We start from the raw sequence: 23,844 nt of genomic DNA on the forward strand, positions 1-23,844 counted from the left end.
AAACGAATGGTGACAGAGTAATATTAAATTATGGAAAGAATTTAAATAATATCTATGTTGAATTATTTTCTACCAGAAATTCCACGACTACTACAGTGCTGTCATCTACTTTACACATTGCAGTAGACACCAGAAAATATGCAATTGAAATGCTGAATATGAAAATATTAAAATAATTTAACGACGGTCTCTTCGTCAGATTTTACTTGATCAAAGTTTTGTAACGTTTCATTAAAGTCAGATCTGTTTCAACAACATCCGTCATTTCGACGATATCTTAATTCAAGCATAGCAGCGCTTCAAATACATAGTAAGTAATTAGGAAGCATTAAATACTCATACATTATATTATATTATATTCTGATTGGTGACCTACACTGTATTATACCAGACACATTTGCTGGAAATAAAGGCTTGATTTTTATATATAAATGCAACTGTAAAACTGTACCGGTACATTAAAAGTAAACATCGAAAAATAAGTAAACAAGGACTAGAATTTCAAGTCTTACGAAAAGGTAACTATGTGTTTAATTAGAGCGTACTGAGAAACAAATTAAAATAGAAAAACCAATGGCAAAAGCATCGGGTACAAGGACCTTGCAAGGCAAGAAATGTCAGAAGAAACTATATGAACGAATCTGTTGCGCAAAATCTTGAAAGTTAGTGCGTCGGATGACCTACTTGTAGGCCTATAGTTGCGACATTATAGTTTTTGTTCAATTTGGCCCGCGATTTGTATTGAAAGACGATAAATTGTGTCAGACAGCAAATAATGAGCAGCATTTTGCTCTGGTAAAAAATATTAAAGTCGCATATTTTCTTCAAATTTGACTTTCGATTTGACGAATATCACATGCAATGAATTTTGATTAAATATTTACTCAAATTTTTTAGAATGGGAATATGCACTGCATTATTTTTATTCTTAAACATATATCATGATTCTTAATTATGGGATAAACATACATGGTTTGAACAAAATACCTTTTTATTGTATGCTTTCATTCTTATTTCTGTCAGCCACCAGTAAACAGATGTGACGTTATAGGAAACAAATCTGTGCAGGCACAGTCATTTATTTAGCTGTGATTTAGAATATACTCACTTTCTGATTTATCTGTTGACTGCATTACAATATTATTATTCATTTTTCTTATGTGCGAAGCTAAAGTGATCGTTGATGAAGGATTGAGGAACGGGCAATCAGATATCCTAATATGTAGATTTATTCTGGCAACTACGTTTAGAAAAATTCTTACAGAAACTAGTCCAGGCAAATAGAGATCATTATTTAAATGAAAGACGGAAAGCAAGTCGTACACTTAGGAACAGAAATAGAGATCAATTGAAGGGAAAACTAAATAAGGTAGAAACAAACAGTAAGAATAAAAGCATTAGAATTTTATATAAGGGCATAAAGGAATTTAAGAAAGGATATCAGACAAGGGTAAACACGGTTAAGGATGAAAATGGTGACTTGCTTGCAGACTCTCATTCGAAAAAAACTATTTTAGGCAACTACTAAATGTACAGTAGTGGCAAAAAAAAACCGGATCGACCCTTGTAGCTGATACAAAAGAATCCTGTGCTATGTATTGTGTAAAACTGTGATAATTTCAATATGGATAGTGAAGCCAGAGGTATGCACTGCTATTTAATGTAAAAATACGCAGTTATCTTTGCCGAATAGAGGTAGAAATGTAATATTGATGCCAGATGAAAATAAAATTCTCAAAGTTTTTTCGTCTGTAAGTTTGAGGCACTGAAGGAAATAAAAGACGGTAAAAATCGAACAAATGCAATAAATTTCACTGTTACAATTAATTATACAAGATAGATGTGTTTTGTGACTAGCAAAATTTGAATCTGTGACTCTGAAATCAGCTACAAGGGTCAGTCCGGTTTTTTTACCACTACTGTACATAGGCCAAATAGAAATGATCGGGACGATATTCAAATACATAGTGCCGAGTCATTTTCCGCCCGAATCTACATTTCTGAAGTCGAAATTACGATAGAATAGCTGAAAAAGTACAACTCTTCAGGTATCGATCAAATGCCAGCAGAATTAATACAAGAAGGTGGAAACGCATTATCTAGCGAAATTTATATTTTAAGCTTGTACTTGCTATTTGGGAAAAGGAAATTGTACCAGAACAATAGAAATACTCCATAATAATTGTACCTGCGTTAGGAAGGGGGAGAAATACTAACTGTAGTAACTTTCGAGGAATATCACTTTTTTTGACGTCGTACAAAATTTTGTCCAATATTCTTTTGAGAAGATTAACTCCATATATAGATGAAATTGATTAACTGTAGTGACAGAAGAAGAATTTATCAATTAAATAACAGGCCTACATGATGATAATGGCGTCTTTGCAAGGGCTCTTGTAATTTATTCTATTCTTGCATTTCTTTATACACCAGATTTCATATTACGCATTATACTCATTTCCTTTGTTGTTGTCGGTGTCCATTTGTTCATCTATTATGTTATGAAGTGTAATAAAGTATGCAATCAAATTACAGGTGTTAAACAGTATCCAATATTTTAGGAGGTATTAGTATGCATCAAAACAAGAAAATAATGTCCAATAAACATGGATCCTACGACACGTACTTTCTGAGATCTGAACACTTGTTCATAGGAGGTGCTCAATGTGACGTCCATTCACGGCAATGCATTTTTCTGCCCTACAATACAGCAGACTACCAGATAATCATACCGTAGTTGACACCTCTGGCATGGAATACTGAAACGTCGCAAGGAGTACTGAAAACAAAAGTCTGGTTGTGGATATGAACGGGGTTCAGCAGAGATGGTGTTGTGAAGTTTGGTAATTAGCATGTGTAGGCTGATGAAAATCCCCATGCAGTTGAAGAAACAAGGCATCAGCACCGAATCTCAATCAACTTAAAGGGCAGGCGTTCTTGGTGATAGATTAATAGGGCCATACGTGCTACCACAGAGATTAACTGGGGACCGTTATCAGGATTTTCTTATTAACGTATTAAAACAAATTTCAAGGAGTGCGTGATTCCTTACGCCAGCGGTGACCAGATTGGGTATCGTGATTACATCGTGTAATCAAAGACATTCATACTGGTAAGGGGAGTTTCCTGTACATTGCTCTCTGTCTCGCTCACGTGCTGAAGGTAAGCAGTGTCGGTACCATGTCACCCTACAAACCCTCTGTCTCTACGAGCAGGAACAGAAGGTTTCATACAGCATGGGAAGAGAAATTTATTCGCCGTTCTGTCGCAGAAAATGTAATATGTTGTTTTGCTCAACGGTTCAATTAGTAGTAGTATATAGAAGCGACATTACAGGGCATTACGCTGAATACACAGGCATAACAGATATTATTATTATTATTATTATTATTTATCAGCAAGTGTTACCATAATTCTTATATAGGCTACGTGCCTCAATATATAGGCCTACATCTTCCCTTGAATGATAAAATAATTACTACGCTATATCTCCATTTTAATTTCTTTTTTAATTTTTTGATGACTATTATCAGTTATTTACTAGTTATTGATTTAATAATAATAATAATAATAATAATAATAATAATAATAATAATAATAATAATAATATAGAGAAACTGATTGAATGTTACGTGCTAGTGTAGTAATGAAACGAGCTATTAAACTCTAAGAACTGAAATCAGCCTTGAAACATCGTCATGAAGGGAAATATGACATAAATATATGTAAGGAAGCCAACTATCTAGTGGCGAACGAAATAAGCTCGTTCTCTTAAGCCAGGCCTGCACAAACAGCGCTCAACGAGCGCACGCGCTCCTTCGGAGCGGGAGAGCGGTGTTTACCGCTCGCCGAAACGGAGAGGAAGATACGCCAGAATGACATAGACTTGCTATAGGTAGAGGAGAGGGAAACGACCACTCAGTTGTCTAGTGGAGTACAGTGTGTAGGCCTATTCTTAGTAACTGTTTCACGTTGCTTACCTACTGCTACAGTACAGTATGGGGGAATCTAAAATACGGAACATAACATTTAACATTTAAAGATTTACAGCTCGAACTTATTGATCTTCAATGTGACCTAAGGGCTAAAGATCGTTTGAATAATACTACTAGCCTGGTTGAGTTTCACAAGACTAAACATTAGCAATAATATCCACGACTACACAGGCTGGCTGTGAAAATGATTGCTATGTCTTGCTCAACATTTATATTTGTGAGCAACTGTTTTCTATAATCAACTTTAATAAAGGCAGACATCGAACATCTGTAACTGATGTTTCATTACGATCAGTAGGCTACTGTTCCTTTCAGCTGCCAACAGCATAAAACCTCGTTCTGATGTACTGATAAATAAAAATATAACAAAATGATATTGTACATTTAAGTAGCTAAAGAATTTCTATTATTTATGTAAAATAAATATTTCTTTATTAATTAATAATAGTGCAAGATAATTTTGTAAACACTGAACGGGAATTCATTTCATGAACACCTTGTGTACATTTTGTACGAGATCACCCCTTCTTCCAGTCCACCCTTATACAGAGCCCAGCTAATACCTGCATTCCGCTCATGAGCTGTGAGCCGGCTCGGAGAGCGCAAATCTTGTGCAGGCCCGTCTTAACAAAGGAGAGTTTTATAAAAGCGTAATGATCAAAGTGGCTGAAATAATTTGTGAATGAAAGTTGTTAATTAATTTTGAAAAACTGCGCATTTCTCGACTAAATATCCAGAAGATAATTCAGGAAATTCCTGATTGTGTTCATGAGGAATATTTAAAAAAAGCATGAAAATTTGTATATATTTTTAATTGGTTCTTGATGACAGTAATTACATTACTGGTACAGCAAAGGGCAAATGTTGTGATTTTTATTCGTGGGGTTGAAGAACTCAATGTTAGTGCACGAACCACCACTGGTTGTAGTTTTCATGCCAAGTACCTCTCCCCCGTCTCCTTACTTCTTAGACCCTCTCTCTCGCGTGTAATCACTGCCATTCGAGTTTTGGTCACCGCAGCCTTATGCCGAGGGGCAGAGAAATGCATTGCCATGAATGGACGTCACATTGAGCACCTCCCATGAACAAGTGTTCAAATCTAGAAAAGTATGTATTGCAGGACCCATGTTTATTAGACATTATTTTCTTGTCTTGATGCATACTAGCACCTCCTAAAATATTGGATACTTTTTTTTAACATTCTGTATAGGCCTATATTAAGCAACACATTTTTTAAATTGCACATGGTAAATTTCCTTCAATTGTTACTCCGTTTGTGTACTCAGAAAATGTCAGTGTTCTATATAGACTGCAAAACATCAGGGGCAACCGGTTGAAATTCGAACATTCGGTCGGATGCTCTACCTTGACGAATGTTCTCTGACTGGTTGAATGAAAACCGATTGTAAGCCCTATTCTACGGGTCTAGGACGTTTCGTCAACGGCTAGTTTAGTCACTAGCAATTCGTCACAATGGAAATCTGGTCACAATGGTAAGTTGGTCACAAGTATTTTTTCATAACATGTGACATGTTACAAAGACAACTTGGTCACAGTACTATTTGCTGCCAATATGAATGAATGAATGAATGAATGAATGAATATTGTAATCTTAAAATGTTATTAATTTTATTATGTTTTCAATTTATACAAGTCAAAATTTCCTGCTACGTTATGTCCAAGAGATCGTAAATAGTCACCAATATATTTGAAAATGGGGATCATACTCACTTACTTACTGGCTTTTAAGAAATCCGGAGGTTCATTGCCGCCCTCACATAAGCCTGCCATTGCTCCCTATCCTGAGCAAGATTAATCCAGCCTCTACCATCATATACCACCTCCCTCAAATCCATTTTAATATTATCTTCTCATCTACGTCTCAGCCTTCCCAAAGATCTTTTTCCCTCCGGCCTCCCAACTAACACTCTATATGCATTTCTGGATTCGCCCATACGTGCTACATGCCCTGGGGATCATAGTCAAACTAAATCTCATTGGTTTTCGACATGGATAAATTACTGTCTGGTTTGCTTGGACTGCGATGAAGATGCGAACCAAATTTGTGTTTCCTGAATAGACAAAATATTACCATATGCCGTAGCATATGGCAATATCACCACAAAATAGCTACAATCTTATATCTAGAATATAGGCCTACAGGCTAACAAAAATCTGTTCCGCTAATTTGTTTGAGCAGTAAGTTATATTATTACAAGACACCTGTATTTTATTAATCTATTGTAAAACTGTAAATAAGAAGTAAGGTTGGACTAATATTACAGATAGTCTGTGCCAGAAATATATTATGTTATTGGTTTCTAACTTGTATGGAGATTTTCTGTAAGTAAAAAAAATGGTAAAACTACTTACTGATTGTATTTTAACTGTATTTATAACGGATAATATAAGCTCAGAACATGATGACAATAAGATACAGAAGCGGTTTTGAAGAGCATATATATTCTGACACAGAATCATAATTTTAAGTACGGTATGATGAAACATTTAAGTTACATCCTGCAATAGTTGAAGAAATTTTGTATGCTGTTCGAGTACTGTATTTTGAAACATACTACAAACAGAAGAAACGCTCACACTTCAGATAGTCAGTTGCTAAATTCTTTACATTGGTTAGAAAATTTGTTCCCATATTTATCCCCTAGAGCAGTGAACAACTCGCGTATGAACGGACGCGGGCAGTGCTTGGCTGATGCGTACTTACTATAGCGGGCAGAGGACCGGTTTGTGACTTTGCCTTGTAGTGCACAGAGGCGGTTCTTGCCATCCATTCAAACAAGAGATGTGAGGAGCAGAAAACACTTCAAAACGTAGGCCACACTGAAGAAATACAACTTACAGATACATTATACAACTCACGGTAACGAATATGGCAGATACCAAGGTGAAGAGCGTGCAACATTAATTCAACAATTGAAGGAAAGTGAGCTAGAAGTTTTTTAAGATCACAATTTTACTGAATCGAAATTATTTTGGACTTCCTTGGAATAAACTTGTATCCTTGGCAACCAATGGTGCTCCTTCCATGGTTGGAAGTAAAACGGGTATAAGAAGTCTAAGGGACGAAATGAAAAGCGTTAATTTATCTCATGAAGTTATTCTATTCATTGCATTATACACCATCAGAATTCATGTGTGAAACAAATAAAAAAAATGGTGTTATGGAAGTAGCCTAGTTGGAAAAATCACCAACACAATTAGCTTGAAAGGTCTCACTCGTTGTCAATTTAAGTCTTTCTTGACAATGCAATAGTGAGTATGGCGATCTGTCATATTATAGTAGAGTGCGGTGACTAATTCGTGGAAAATTATTGGGTAGGTTCTTCGAACTGAGGGAGGAAACATCATCGTTAACGGAGAAAAAAGAGAAGCCTGTATCAAAAGTGAAAAATGAAAAAAAATGGATTTCTGAATTTTCCTTCTTAATGGAATTATCTGAATGCTTTAAATTGTTTTCTACAAGGTAAGAACAGGATTATTACACAGTTATATGACAGAGTGAAGGCGTTTAATATGAAACTACATCTGATTATGGAACGTTAGCTTAACTAAAAGGATAAGTTACAACACATTTTTTAAATTAACAACGATATAGGCCTACTAGTTTCTTAAGACTTTGGATGTCGAAGAATATAGTCACACATCATGACGATCTGCGCTAGGAATTTGATTCGAGATGTAGGGTGCTATTCATAGACATTTCGCAGCACGCGCTACGAGCGTACTAAGCTAGTCCCGGCTATCCACTGGTTACTTGTACAGAATTCAAATCATATCCTATCGCTAACACTGGTTTATGAATACGAAAAACGCTGATCATCACCGGAAACCCGCGCTAAAAATGTATATGAATACGGCCCTTAATGACTAGAAAAGTTTTCAATTTGATTTTCGATTATTATCTGTAATTGGAACTTATTGATTTACTTTACGATAGTGAATTGAAAGACAAATATCAAAACAAAAGAAGTTTATCTGACTTTTATATGAACTTTCCATGTGTTAGATTTCCCCGATTGTACAGGCATGCATGTTCGGATCCACATATCTGTGCGAACAGTAATTTTCTTCCTATCATGAAGATAAACAAGCCATGTCATGGAAGCCAAGTATCGGATCACAACTTAAAATGTGCTCTCAGATTATGCACTATACAGAGAATAGTTCCATACGTTGAGAAATTGCTGAGGGAAAAGATAATTAAACAAATCCCGAAAAATCAGTGTTAATGCCAGTGTTGAGTGAACTGAATGGAGTTAATTTCTGCATTACTATTGCTAGGGGTTTTCTGTGTTTTGTTCAACATTTTCCCTAACAGAAGCAGTTTACACATTTATAGTAATTGTCATGCATTACCCGAATAATTAACATGAAATGTGTATTAGATTTCTGAAATTAATTATAAATTTATTAACATCTGAGTTTGTTGAAAATAGGCTACAATGTTTTTTTTTCAAATGGATTAAGATAGTTTATTTAATTATTTCTATTTAGCCCGTATCTTTTTCCATCAGAAAACAATCACAAATCTATGCAGTAAATCAGTGGCGGTTCCTCGGGGGATGGAAGGGAGGAACGTCCTCCTCACATTTTTCTTCTTTTGAAAGTAAATACCAAATGAAATATATGCTTTGAAATTCGAGGAATATCCGATAATTTTTAAGTTCACAGCTATAAGAAAACCTCGGTTGATCGAGTTTTTAACGACGCGCACTCATGTGCTACTAGAAAACTGTGAGAAGGATGCGAGATTGTTTGTGTGGAGGAATGTCAATCCATTCATCCTTTACTGCAGTTAATACACATAGACAACAGCGCGCTAGCGGCCAAAGAAAGAAGCAGAGTTTTAAAGCAAGTAAATGAACGGATAGGGAGGAGATCCTCCTCTGAATCAGCGCACGGGCGGGAAATAGAAACTGACTGGTCTTGCAGCAAGCTCGCTACCGCTGCCATCTAACGATGCTGCATTCAACCAGACTATAACACATCTAGGAGGAGGCACAATAAAAACAGTTTTAACGCAAAGCTATGAAAGATCCATATAATTTTTTTTAATTATAGATCAAAATATATTATTCATTGCACTTTATAAAAGTTACTATTCATGGTTTGAAACTTTCGAGGATATCTGAAAGTTTAAGTTGGATTTATATAAAACAAAGAGGAAGTAGTTCTACATTTGTATCGCAGATCTTTTTGGCCCCTGAAATTCACTTCCATTCATTGTCTACTAGACAGGACAACAGCCAAGTTGTCAGTTTTGCACAAATATCTCTGAAATTGAAAGTATTGCAAACTACATTATTTTTAACATAAAAAAATTAATCGGCCACCGGCAGCTTTGAACAATAATGGTAGTATAACTTTACAAGAACTGACATTTTCAAAAGCATGTGATACTGAACTTGTAAAATGTACATGTGACAACACAGACCACGTGGGTGGGTGCAGTTTTCTCGCTTTCCTAGCAGATTATTTCTCATTCTCATTTCCGTAAAACGGTTCCGGTTACGTGTTAGTAGCTAGTCTCTTCCAACACGTGTGATGCTGTAGTGTGCGTGAAAAATGCTGCGAGGTTGTGAATTTCCTTGTAATTGTTAATTTGTGCAATTATTCAACAATGAATGGAAGTAAAAACATAATATATTTTGGACAATTTAGGAAACTCAGTTTACAAAAACAGATTATTGCTATACAAAAGAGAGGAAGGCCAACCCCAACACTACCTGGTCTTACATGTATGCGTGTAGGCTAATTTGTAGCATGTTTCTCTCAAGAAGGTGTCATTTTGCTATGTTAACTTTTTTCCTCCTCTTAAGAAATATGCAGGAGCCGCCACTGCAGTAAATTCATATTGTGGTCCCGCCGCTGAACGTCTTACCTGCCCTGTTACGACTTTCCCTTGCCGAGAGGGCGAGCGGGCAAGGCTTTATGATACACAGTGCTCTGAGTTGAGGACCACTGCCCTAAAGGTAAAGGACAGCCAAACCTTGGTTTGATATTGAATACTACCAATAGAGAAAAGAAGGGATTGAACTCCTGCACGAGCACGAACAGACATCTCCGAGGCAAATATAAATCTCTATGCAGATAAAAGGAAAGCATATAAAAACTGCTAAAGACCAATGGAAGTAATTTCATAGAACAAGAAAAAGCTCATACTCAAGAGGCGCTAACAGATCTCTTTCGTCACCTTTCGTGCCATTAGAAGAAAGTCAATAGCTCTGTCACGGAGATCCTAATGGGATGTTGGATAACTTTAACCATTGCATGCCAAATCAAAGAGCCAGAGTCATACGACATATAGCTGATAAGCATAACAGAAGTAAGAGCATCCATCCTCAAGGAGTAAGGCAAGGAAGCAACTGGACAGGATGAAATTTGTAATGACAATCTCAAGGTCACAGCTGATCAATGGAATCCCTTCTTGATCGATGTTTTCAACACATGCAATTGATTTTATTATGTAGGCCTATAATACGTTATTTTTGTGTTTTTATATTATTGTATTCATGTACTGCAAAGTAATGTTTTTTATTATGATTGTTTATTTTTATTTCATATTTATTTTTTATTTTATTGGGTTATTTTACGACGCTGTATCAACATCTAGGTTATTTAGCGTCTGAATGAAATGAAGGCGATAATGCCGGTGAAGTGAGCCCGGGGTCCAGCACCGAAAGTTACCCAGCATTTTCTCATATTGGGTTGAGGGAAAACCCCGGAAAAAACCTCAACCAGGTAACTTGCCCCGACCGGAATTCGAACCCGGGCTACCTGGTTTCGCGGCCAGACGCGCTGACCGTTACTCCACAGGTGTGGACTTTTCGTATTTATATTTCTCACATAAATGTAAATAAAAAGTTCACCATTCATTTACTATTCCCACTTTGCGAGGTGTTCCGATTTTGAGAGTTGAAAATCTGGTCACCTTAACTGATTTACATCTTAGTACAAAGCAATACGTTATGAATAAATATAAATTTTATTAGTGATCAATATGATGTTTCAAATATTCATTTCCTCTATCTATGTGAAAATAAGTCGCTCAATAATAAACTTAATAACGTAACATTTTTTTTAACTTGTTTACGCGCTCTGATACTGTATCCGCTGTTGACTCGTGCATCACGTTGCGATCGTCACGCCACAGAGCCAACTGTCTCAATGATAAAGCACAAAAAACAAGAGCAGTGATCATATTTTCTACTTAAGTAATATAATTGCTACAGTATTATTTTCATTTCTTATTTCACAACTTTGACTTTTTAATTGAAAAGTACCGTATTCGTCTACGATTTTAAGAACAGTCCCAACTTGCGGCTCTGTGTGTTTTACTAATCAAAATCAGATGAACTAGTCTTGCCATTACTGCATTGCCCATTGTCTTCATTAGTGTTCACAGATCTCCAAAACACTGTTCCGGATTATAACAAACCTGAACAAGCGTTGTATTACTTCAGATGATAAGACAACTTTCGTGTATTCTGCCGTTCCAAATGAACCACGGCCAGCGGTCGTTGGACAGCTCAGCCTAGCAGCTATCTTTCCGACCAATATAACTGGGGACACAGAATGACTCTTATGATGTTCATACTAAGTGTTTATTTTTTGCCTTCAAGTCTAAGAACATATTTTTGCTAACATTCTAATGTTCCAATAAAGAGGAATCTTTGCAGGCGGTTAAGCGTTTCTTTTTAGTTTCTCACTGTATTAACTTACATATAGAAAGTTTTGTGATGCTGCAAGAACCGAGTTCAATACTTTGACGAATAGGCTATACATGTTTTAAGAGTCAACCTATAATTGCGGTGTGGGATTTATCGACGTGTAATTTGTGTTTATGTATTTTGTGTGCACAGACTTTTCTATTAAACTGTAGAACATAGGCTACACAGTATTTATGATAAAAATTTATAAGGAAAATATGCACGTGAATTTTCAGTTTTACTAGAGATAAATGCCATTTTATAAACATCTTAAAAACCTCTCTCATTAGGACATTACTGAGGTAATACAGAGCGATTACCCATTTTAAGAGTAATTGTGTGAAAAATTTCTGAACATAGTATTATAAATCTAAGTTTCTTTCTTAAAATTAATTCAAAATATAACGAATTTGTAGACATTAAACGATGGCAATAAACCTACTGACTCAATTTTCTTTAGAAATTAAACACTGAACATATCAGTGAATCTGTCAACATGGTGCGTGGTGGGCTATGACAGATTTACACACAACGTTGGGTGAAAATCAACTGCTACTGCAATAAGTGTTTTCAGGTAAATGTAGCATTTTCTGCTGTCAAAACGAGAGAAACCAATAATGAGTTGTAGTCCAGTACAGGCTCCAGCGAAGTCGACCCATAAGCAGATGGAGTCCACTCAAACAACCATGGGAAAGTATTTTAAACTTGTATTTGCCACTACTTCTTCCATTTCCTACGCAGAAAAAAATTTAATTGATCTAACAATAATTTTAGAAAAAAACAAAGCTATACTGATAAAAAGAAGAAAATAATATGAGCCGATTTCGTGTTACTTATTCTCAATAAAGAACTATTAATTGTTTAGCACGCATTATGATATTTAATGTGCGTTAATGCAGGGCAAAACAACTCGTCGGTTCTGAATATGAAAACTCAGTCAGTAGTTTGGGAGAAATCGCTGTACACGATCACATAAAGGGAACGACGACATATTATAAAAAAAACCACTTCTTCGGTATCCAGGATACCAATCATAAACGTATAATTTACGTGAAATTTTCGGTAAGAGAGCGTTACAATATTTTCTGTTACTGCTTCTAGCATTAAGAAAGTAAAATTAGCATGTAATGTCAATTTACTTACAATCAACTTTAAAGGTTTTACTATTTATTCTTCATTTTTTATTAAATGTCACCATTATCACTACAGCTTACTTACACAGTGCCGTTTTAAGTCATGGATGAATCCGGCTGCCGCTGGAGGCCTCAAAATGATGAGTGATAATAATACTTACTTACTTACAAATGGCTTTTAAGGAACCCGCAGGTTCATTGCCGCCCTCACATAAGCCCGCCATCGGTCCCTATCCTGTGCAAGATTAATCCAGTCTCTATCATCACACCCCACCTCCCTCAAATCCATTTTAATATTATCTTCCCATCTACGTCTCGGCCTCCCCAAAGGTCTTTTTCCCTCCGGTCTCCCAACTAACACTCTATATGCATTTCTGGATTCGCCCATACGTGCTACATGCCCTGCCCATCTCAAACGTCTGGATTTTAAGTTCCTAATTATGTTAGGTGAAGAATACAATGCGTGCAGTTCTGTGTTGTGTAACTTTCTCCATTCTCCTGTAGATTCATCCCGCTTAGCCCCAAATATTTTCCTAAGCACCTTATTCTCAAACACCCTTAACCTATGTTCCTCTCTCAGAGTGAGAGTCCAAGTTTCACAACATACAGAACAACCGGTAATATAACTGTTTTATAAATTCTAACTTTCAGATTTTTGGACAGCAGACTGGATGATAAGAGCTTCTCAACCGAATAATAACACGCATTTCCCATATTTATTCTGCGTTTAATTTCCTCCCGAGTGTCATTTATATTTGTTACTGTTGCTCCAAGGTATTTGAATTGTTCCACCTCTTCGAAGGATATATCTCCAATTTTTATATTTCCATTTCGTACAATATTCTGGTCACGAGACATAATCATATACTTCGTCTTTTCGGGATTTACTTCCAAACCGATCGCTTTACTTGCTTCAAGTAAAATTTCCGTGTTTTCCCTAATCGTTTGTGCATTTTCTCCTAACATATTCACGTCATCTGCATAGACAAGAAGCTGATGTAACCCGTTCAATTCCAAACCCTGCCTGTTATCGTGAACTTTCCTAATGGCATATTCTAGAGCGAAGTTAAAAAGTAAAGGTGATAGTGCATCTCTCTGCCTTAGCCCGCAGTGAATTGGAAAAGCATCAGAAAGAAACTGACCTATACGGACTCTGCTGTATGTTTCACTGAGACACATTTTAATTAATCGAATTAGTTTCTTGGGAATACCAAATTCAATAAGAATATCATATAATACTTCCCTCTTAACCGAGTCATATGCCTTTTTGAAATCTATGAATAACTGATGTATTGTACCCTTATGCTCCCATTTTTTCTCCATTATCTGTCGAATACAAAAAATCTGATCAATTGTCGATCTATTACGCCGAAAACCGCACTGATGATCCCCAATAATTTCATCTACGTACGGAGTTAATCTTCTCAAAAGAATATTGGACAAAATTTTGTACGACGTCAACAAAAGTGATATTCCTCGAAAGTTACCACAGTTGGTTTTGTCCTCCTTTTTAAAAATAGGTACAATTATGGACTCCTTCCATTGTTCTGGTACAATTTCCTTTTCCAAAATAGCAACTACAAGTTTATAAATTTCGCTATATAATGCACTTCCACCCTCTTGTATTAATTCTGCTGGAATTTGATCGATACCTGGAGACTTGTACTTTTTCAGATTTTCTATCGCAATTTCGATTTCTGAAAGCGTGGGTTCGGGTATAAATGGCTCAGCAGTTTGTATTTAGATTTCGTCCCGATCATTTCTATTTGGCCTATGTACATTTAGTAGTTGCGCAAAATAGTTTTTCCATCTGTTTAGGATTGATGGAGAGTCTGCAAGCAAGTCACCATTCTCATCCTTGATCACGTTTACCCTTGCCTGATATCCGTTCTTAAATTCCTTTATACCCTTATATAAATCTCGAATGTTTTTATTCTTACTATTTGTTTCTACCTCATTCAGTTTTTCCTTCAAGTAACCTCTCTTTTTATTCCTAAGTGTACGACTTGCTTCCCGTCTTTCATTGAAATAATTATCTCTCTTTTCCTCAACTGGATCCTGTAAGAATTTCAATTTTGCCTGTTTCCTTCTTTCTACTACCATGCAACAATCTTCATCAAACCACGGTTTCTTTTTCTTAGTTTCATAATAACCTATGCTCTGCTCAGCTGCAATTTTGATACTATCTCTGATATTTTCCCACACGCTATTAACATCTAATTCTTTCTCAACTTCGTCGGAACTTTCTAAAGTGGCAAACCTATTCGAAATTTCGACCTGATAATTTTGCTTAGCTTCCTCGTCCTTTAATTTCAAAATTTGAATTTAGTAATATTAACTTGTTGCTCTACTCGCTTGGCTACTGATAATCCTTCTCTTAATTCTCCAATCACCAAATAATGGTCAGAATTACAGTCTGCACCCCTGAAAGTTCGAATATTTACTATACTAGTGTGTCTCCGTTTATCTATCAAAATGTGATCTATTTGGTTGTGTGTCAATCCATCTGGAGAAGTCCAAGTATGTTTATGTATATCCTTATGGGGGAATGTTGTACTTTTGACAATTAAATTTTTCGATGTGGCAAAGTTGACTAATCTAACTCCATTGTCGCTGCTAATTGCGTGTAGGCTCTCTTTTCCAATAGTTGGTCTAAAAATATCCTCCCGTCCTACTTTAGCGTTGAAATCCCCCAATAAAATTTTCATGTGATATGTAGGGAACTGATCAAAAGTATGTTCCAATTCCTCATAGAAGCTATCCTTTATATGGTCGTCTTTCTCTTCTGTAGGGGCGTGAGCATTTATAACTATGATGTCGCACCATCTACCCTTAAGTACTAAATATGATAACCTGTCACTGATAAATTCGACCTTTTTTACTGCTGATTTTATTCTTTTATGAACAAAGAATCCTGTTCCTAATTGGTGATTACTGTTTCCTTCCCCATAATACAACAAGTAATCTCCTATTTGTGATATGCCATTCCCATCTAACCTAATCTCTTGTACTCCCACGAAGTCTATTCTATATCTAGCTAGTTCTTTTGCTACTAATGTTACCCCTCCTGTTCTATAAAGACTAGTTACGTTCCAAGTGCCAAATCTCAAAACCTTATTCCTTTGCTGTGGTCGTGCCAGGGAATCAGTCCTATTCCGAGGCTTATTGTAGGGATTCGTAACAAGCTGTTTTTTTACGGTGATGGGTTATTAGCCCTTCGCCCAACCCCCAAGCTGGAGGACCACCCCTTATCGGCTGTCCACGACTGCTTATTCAATATATTCGCAGCTACCCTCCATATCTGAAGGCCGTCTCCTCTATCCGCAACCTGAGGACGCGCCATGCCGTGGTGATAGGGACCCACCATACATGGGAGTGATAATAATAATAATAATAATAATAATAATAATAATAATAATAATAATAATAATAATAATAATAATAATAATAATAATAATAATATAGGCCAAATGCATTCGTGCGCCGTAGCTCGTAATAAGAACCTTATGATGAGGGTAAGTGAGCTGTAGTCGAAGCGTCACACATTTGGATCGCTGTAGTCCACATTTTTCCTTCCCCTCACGCATAGGTAGTTTTCACGAGATACCGAATACTCTATAATAATAATAATAATAATAATAATAATAATAATAATAATAATAATAATAATAATAATAATAATAATCATGTTCGGTTCAAGTTTGTCGAGTATGGCGAAATTCGATATTCGCTAATGATCGCTTTGCAGAAGGAGGCCTGTCGTGTTTGTTCGGCCTTGTTATGAAAATATTCTCTGTCCTCCACTCCCACTCCTTCATGTTTTAACCGCTTAAAGTTTTTTAGCACAGATCTTTTTTTTTTTTCACATTAAATAAGACGAAGTTTGTAATGTCCTGGTTGCGTCTCTGATTTTCGAACATTTCAGGACATTAATATCTACATGTACCCACAAATATTTAGATTATGTTTTGAAACTGATTATTTATCCGTAAAACAAATTTAGGTAATTTCTGCACTGTTATTTCAGAAGTTGGCAAATTGGAATTATTTTCTTTAATGTAGTAATTAGTTTGGTGAATAAGATATTTCGCGATCGGGGACGTATGGTTTATTGCTTATGACGTGATGATATTAAAAAAAAAACCAAGACAGAGAAATATTTCTTCAATAGCGCTATGAAAATACTGAGGAGAAAAACACTGGTTCTTGTAGGAAACCTACCTTACAGTTATTAACCATAAATCTCATAGGGATTCGCCGGAGATCGATCACGGTTCCTCAGTTGGTTGAGCAAAGGTTGGTTGGGAAAGATACGAAATTATTTTCTTATGTCTTCGGTCTTGAAGTCTCAGTGTAGCATGTAACCAGCTGAGCAAATAATAAAGTAAATGATTGATAACGTCAAAATATTTACTTGCACTTCACTCAGAAACACTTTACTTTTCGATGCGTTACTCGGTGTTACTATCATTTTGTTTATTTGGCACTAGGATTATGTTCTGTCTAGTAAAACGTGTTTCATTAATCAACATTTAATCCTCGATTATGAAAATAATTATAAGTATCACTATTATTATTATTATTATTATTATTATTATTATTAGTAGTAGTAGTAGTAGTAGTAGTAGTAGTAGTACTACTACTACTACTACTGTTATAGTTGTAATGAACTGGTAAACGAAAAGAAATTTGAAAGATTTATGACACATTTTAGTCATTTTTCCTAATAATCATAGAACATTCAGAGTGTTTTGGTAAAATCGCGAATTATTGTCAAAATAAGCTTAATTTCTGTTCCATTCGGCGTTTTATAAAAAGCGTGTTAATATTTTTATAACACAACATTAAATGGAATTTAATATTTTAACCCATGTACTTACATTACTAAATTTTCTGAAAACCGATATACTATAATCGCCAGCTATAGCCCATAGAATTTCCTGTGCCCACAAAATTTCCTTTTAAAATTTTGTGATAGGGTAAAATTCTTAAACTTAACATTGTAATGTCCTAATATTCATTAAAGTTACAACAGTGTGAACATCATTACGGATGTCTAATTATTCTAATCTTCTTCAAAAACATGAACACACACATATACACTCATATGCACTCGTGCGCGCGCGCAAACACATACCACAGATTATAAGTAGATATGGCGATTTCTTATTCCTCCTGCGTATGAAAATAAGAAAACAGCAAAACTTAATTATAGTTAGTAACTAAGGGAATCAATATTATATAGATAGAAACAGAAAATGGAATAGCCATTTTTTGAGATTTATATGCTGGAAAGAGCTATTACCGATATAATACCGCTTTATCATTTGCTAATCTACTCCAAATTGCAGAACGCTAGAAATTGTTTTATTCGTTCAATAAGTTCGTACATTAATATCTTGCATAAGGCCTCTAGTATATTGCTAATGCATGTCAAATAAAAAAAAAAACTGCAGGTATGACAGGTTTTAATCATAAAACGTGCATCATCATGCCATGGCGACCAAACTTTCTATTTTGCAACAGAGAGAAGACTCTGAATATTTCTTTTTCAGCTGCATTTCCTGACAATGCTGTCAGTTATCGTTAAATTTTTTGTAAGGCGAAATACCGAGAGGTAAGAGTTGCAAATAGCTTGTGCAGCAGAAACATAAATATGGTCGATTCTATATTAGCACAAATATCGTCCCATCTCTTATGGCGACACGTCCAGTTCAGTCCTCTCTATTTTACGCTCTTGCAACGATATCCCCGTATTCTGAAGCCCCGAACCGATAAAAAGAGACTTAATAAAGTAGGCCTACACAAATTTCAGTGATATTTTCAAGATCACGCCGATATCAGTTATCTTCAAAAGGGTAATGGTATTTTATTTTAATGGTCCTTTCTCATTATGAAGTTTGTTCGAGTCGATGCGAATATGATATTGTGGTATCCGTAATGATGCACATGTGAGATGAGAAATAGTTAAGAGAGACCAACTTACAATAGTTTTGTTATCACACAATAATTTCAAAGAATTAGCCAGGGATCGAGAATATGTCACTTTCACTGAGAACCGTAAGTTCGAAATTATTAGATTGTTTAAAACTCCAAAGTTCGTTTTAAATTCACTTCAAAATGGGATATCACTGTCTGATGTTCTAATTCTAAATCCTTGACTACGAAATTTCAGAAGTTTTTTGATGGCAACTTTGTACCGACCCGTTAGCCAGATTGCTATCATTGCAGATTTCATACCACATGTTACGGGGGTCTATCTTAACCAAATGGTTCGATTTCCTTGTCAACAGCATTACACAATTGCTCCATTAACATCATCCATCGACGCCGAATGACTTCGGCAGTCTAAGGCATCGCTAACCAAAGAAATGAAGAGACAATTATGGCTCACTGTTGGGTCCCTCCCGAGCTTATCGTGGTTGAGCTCGGGCTCACCAGCGATCGTCTGGTTGAGCTTGGGACTCACCTGAGGTTGTCGTGGTTGAGTTTCAGGTTGGTGACGGCCAGGCCAAGCTCCTGGAACGTGTGATTTGCGAAGTCGTCGAGACGCGAGTGTGCGACCCGCAGCGAGATGTCGGTGTCGGGCGCGAACTTGTCTCGCAGGGCGTCGACCACCTGAGCAAAGGAGACCATGCGCTCGCACGCGACGAGTATGGCATTGGCGCGGGGCTCCTGGACGCGGCACGTGCAGGGAGAGATCTCGCGCCGCACCGAGCAGTGCAGCGACGCGCCCACCGTGAGGCCCAGCAGCGTGTACAGGAACGTGGACATGATGGCGACTCTACGCCGCATCGCAGCGCACTAAGTCGCTCGCACCGCGCTCCCCCCACTCTGACAGTACCTGCGCGGCGCTGGCAGGTGCCCGCTGCCGGCGGGAGGGCGCCACATGCCCTGGCGCCACGGCCAAAAAACTCACACGGACTAATTGCGCGCCCGGAGTTCATTACACGGCCCAAAAACTCGGAGCTGCGGCCGTCTAAGACCCTGCCCGAACCCTGCTCCGATTAATGGATAACCTTTGCCTCCTTCTCGTCCCACCGAAAGCTTCATCGGCCCTTCGATCCCCGGCTAGGGAGTGCTTCAACTTCACTTTCACCAATTTCCCGAAAGAAAACTGTACAAAATATCCCGTCTGAAAGAAAAGACAACGTTTTCTTCGCTTACGTTAAAATAATAATAATAATAATAATAATAATAATAATAATAATAATAATAATAATAATAATAATAATAATATCCACACTTACAGAACTGAACCCCTTGATTCTCTCTATCCTCACTGATGTGCGAATTATGAACCAATCCAAGACATGGATTCCCTGGTTGTGGTCAAAGCTACTCCTACATAAGAAAATGCATGTCGAAAACAAAACAATATGCATATATCCCTCTTTTTCATTCACTGCTGGCAGTCGAAAATCAGAAATTGTACAGTCTGAGTTACACTGGGTCACGGTGAAATCTTACAGAAGTGAAATTCAACGTTATAAAAAGGTAAATGCCGATATTTATATTTTGCCATTTCACCATGGTGCTTCCTAGGATAAATCTGGATGGAAAAAAACATTATCATGAAATGTTTTCACGTCAGAAATTTGTTCATAAGTTATTTCGTTACGAGAACATTGAAAAACCTTTCCCGATTGAAAGTAGCAAAAACTTTATGTATTTTGGCTTAAAATTCTTTTCCTATTTTACAACTTCTCTGTAAAAATCCTGAAGACGCATCGGTAACATATAATCATTTTAGTTTTCTTATTCTAGAAGTAAAATGAGGAAGAAGAATAAGAAGTGGAGGGAAATGTGCATTCTTAGCCTTCGTGATAAAGGAAAAGCGATATTTGAACATGCCAACTACGTACGAACTGTTTAGAACTACGATATTTACTTGTCAATATATCCACTAGGTATTTAATGAAATATGTCACATTTCAATTTTTAAAGTAAATAAAATCCGTGGCGCGACAGCTCACGAAGCGACAAAGCCGACCAGCCGGCTGCTGACCTACGTCCACATGCCTCAGCAGCGGTGAACGATCATCCAACCAGAACAAAAGTATCGTGTGGTCAGCACGATGATCGTCCCAGCAGTCATAGTTGGTTCCCATAATCGGATTTCGTTACCTATCGTAGCCCCTCAAATTCATCACGATAATTGGTGGGCACTGTCTCATACACTGATTGAAATTCCATGAGAAAATTCTTTCACCATGAAGACTCGAACCAGCGCGCATTCCGTAACGCGAGTCCCAGACATGATACCGGTACCTTAGACCACGACGCTAAAAACGACTGAAATAAAAATTTATTATTATTATTATTATTATTATTATTATTATTATTATTATTATTATTATTATTATTATTATTATTCATAACTTTGCATTTAATTTTTTCTTAGGTTTTCCCCATCATAAGTACTCAAGTAATCCACGTCGTTAAATAACCAACTAAAAGTAAAAACAAATCGCTTCTTGTCTTGCTGCTAGATTCTCACATTCGAAATGAACAGAGCAGAATAAGAAGAAAATGATTTGCATTTTGAAGAACCTGTGTCGAGCGCGTTTTGTGTATTTACTAAGTATGACCGAAAAGGTGGCATTCAGAATCATTGGCGGATTCAACTCCTGTTTGGGATAAGTTACCAGGTTAAGGTTTTTTCCTGAAGGTTTTCCTTAACCCATTAAGAATAAATTCTGGGTAACTTTCGACGCTGGACTCTGCACTCATTCGCTGGCATTATCACTTTCGTCTCACTCAGACGCTAGATAACAATCGCAGTTGATAAAGCGTCGTAAAGCAACCCAATTAAAAATATCATTGGGGAAGTGGCGCGTGCTGAGACATAAACTTGACAGATGACAGCACAGCCTTTCCATTTCAGTCTAAAATGTCCCTCAGGCCACATTTAACAGTCGCGACGTCTCTTCTTCGATATCAAGTTAATTATGTTAAAACCGGTCCCCAGATACATGGAGACGCCACTTCTTTTAACATCAATCAAATTACTCAATTATCTCGCGTTTGCGCCCATAAACATTAAGGTTCTGTGTTTAAACAAAATAACCTTGTCTTGCTTCTTTTATTTCTTTACAACTTACAAGACATGTGTAACTTAATTGGATCCGACTGCAGAGATAGAATATTACTAAGTCTCAGTGATAGGCCTATAACCTAAATACTATTGAGTTTTAGAGAAGAAGAGGAAGAAGAAGATGATAATGGTGATGACTGCAAAATAATTCATTCAAGTGATGGAACGATATATGACGTCAGTTTGTATGTTTGGTCCTTGACATTAGATGACGTCTGCTAGCATAGTTTCAATACACAATATGGCGTGCACGAGGCTCGGAACATGGTTGTGACTAAGTTATAATATGGCACTTTGATATAATAAGACTTCTTACTACCTAATTATATTTGCTTACATAATTGCAGCAGGTTGAAGGATCTACTGTATGTACATTTAATATACCGTACTGAAGAAATAAACAAACTCCGTCGGAAAAGTAAAAATACAAACGACATTTTTCACTGTAGGCAAATTACATGGTCTATTTAATTATTTTATAAACATATTATTTCTTGTATTTAAAAAATATGTACAATCCTTTGAAAGGAAAGTCAAAATATAGCCCTTCAAATAGAGGCCTATTCGGAAAACTTATGTTTGTTTGTTTCCTTTCTTTCTTCTTCTTCTTCTTCTTCTTCTTCTTCTTCTTCTTCTTTTATATATATATATATATATATATATATATATATATATAAAAGAAATGTTAAATTCTACAGCTCTGGACTGTTGAGATATATTGGTATTAATAAAACACGAATTTCAGCAAAATTTTTCAACGCAATTCAGGAGCCACGGGTTTCCGAAATCGGGTCCTTTAAGATTCGCATCTCGTGTGATAAGTTACCCCGAACACTTTAATACCTCTCATTATACGAAATACTTTCTGCTATTCTCTTAGAGTAACTTGGTGCAAAAATCCGCACTTTTCAGACAAAAGACGATTTCTCTCAATATAATTAAATTTTTCATCCTATTTTTGTCCTGACATATGCTATATGTTTATGCTACAACATGGCAAAGTAACATTCATATACTATGTATTTAATAGTTGCTATTAAATTATAATTAGTTTGTGGTAAAATAGGACTTTTACCCCATGCACGGGGCAAAAGTCCTCTCCATAAGGGGCAAGAGTCCGAATCTAAAAATTATTTTCAATTACTTTAAAGTATTATAATAATTTGTCCCAATGGTTATAACGCAGTGGAATTATATTTTCTGAACTAAAAAATCAGTGATATTGTTAATTAAATTAATAAATCTGATATTTTTATTATAATTAAATCAAACAAAAATACGTATTATTGAAAAAATACACTTTCTAATCAGTAGTCTACTTCAAATGAAGACGATGCTGAGTTTATGATACTGTTCACTGCTGTAAATATTTAAAGCACAAAGGATTTCAGTTTATTCATTAAAAATTAACCAGTTGAATACTAAACATTAGCACAAATCACAGATAAAACGTCCTCCTTCATAGGAAGTGCACTTTTCGTGCCACCACTCTTCGCACGAATCACATTTTATCCAATCTTCTGTAGGAGGATCCTCATAATCCATGTCGCACCCAGGACAAATTGTTTTTTCAGATGACTCAGGTTTCTTGCTTTTCTCTTTCTTCTCTTTGGTACCGGTCTTGAAAGTCAATTTCCTATTGGCAACATTAACTTTACTATTCCTCTCTACTTCGAGTGCAGTCTTATGGGGCGTCGAAGTCAGTAGCGTAGACTTCTTCCCTTTCCCCATTCTTTTCCTCTTGAATTCTACCTTTGGAACAGGAATTATTTCCGAGGGTGAATACTGTGTTCGTTCATGGTTCTCTGATGATCCACAGGGTGAACACTCACGTTCTTGCACATCTGTTTTGCTGGCTTTACTAACTCCAGATGTTGACGGTTGTGGTG

At 36.4% G+C, this 23,844-nt stretch overlaps 1 protein-coding gene across 1 annotated transcript in view; it reads right to left on the reverse strand.

Annotated features, from left to right (window-relative positions):
• Positions 1-19,690, reverse strand: part of ltl (larval translucida) — a 147,094-nt gene extending 127,404 nt beyond the window's left edge. Inside the window, exon 1 of the mRNA XM_069838088.1 lies at positions 19,328-19,690. Within this exon, the coding sequence (XP_069694189.1) occupies positions 19,328-19,653 (326 nt within the window). The 5' untranslated portion in view covers positions 19,654-19,690. The remainder of the gene's footprint in view (positions 1-19,327) is intronic.
• Positions 19,691-23,844: the final 4,154 nt, after the last annotated feature.

Source organism: Periplaneta americana, chromosome 10, assembly GCF_040183065.1.
Source record: "Periplaneta americana isolate PAMFEO1 chromosome 10, P.americana_PAMFEO1_priV1, whole genome shotgun sequence".
Classification (NCBI taxonomy): Eukaryota; Metazoa; Arthropoda; class Insecta; order Blattodea; family Blattidae; genus Periplaneta; species Periplaneta americana.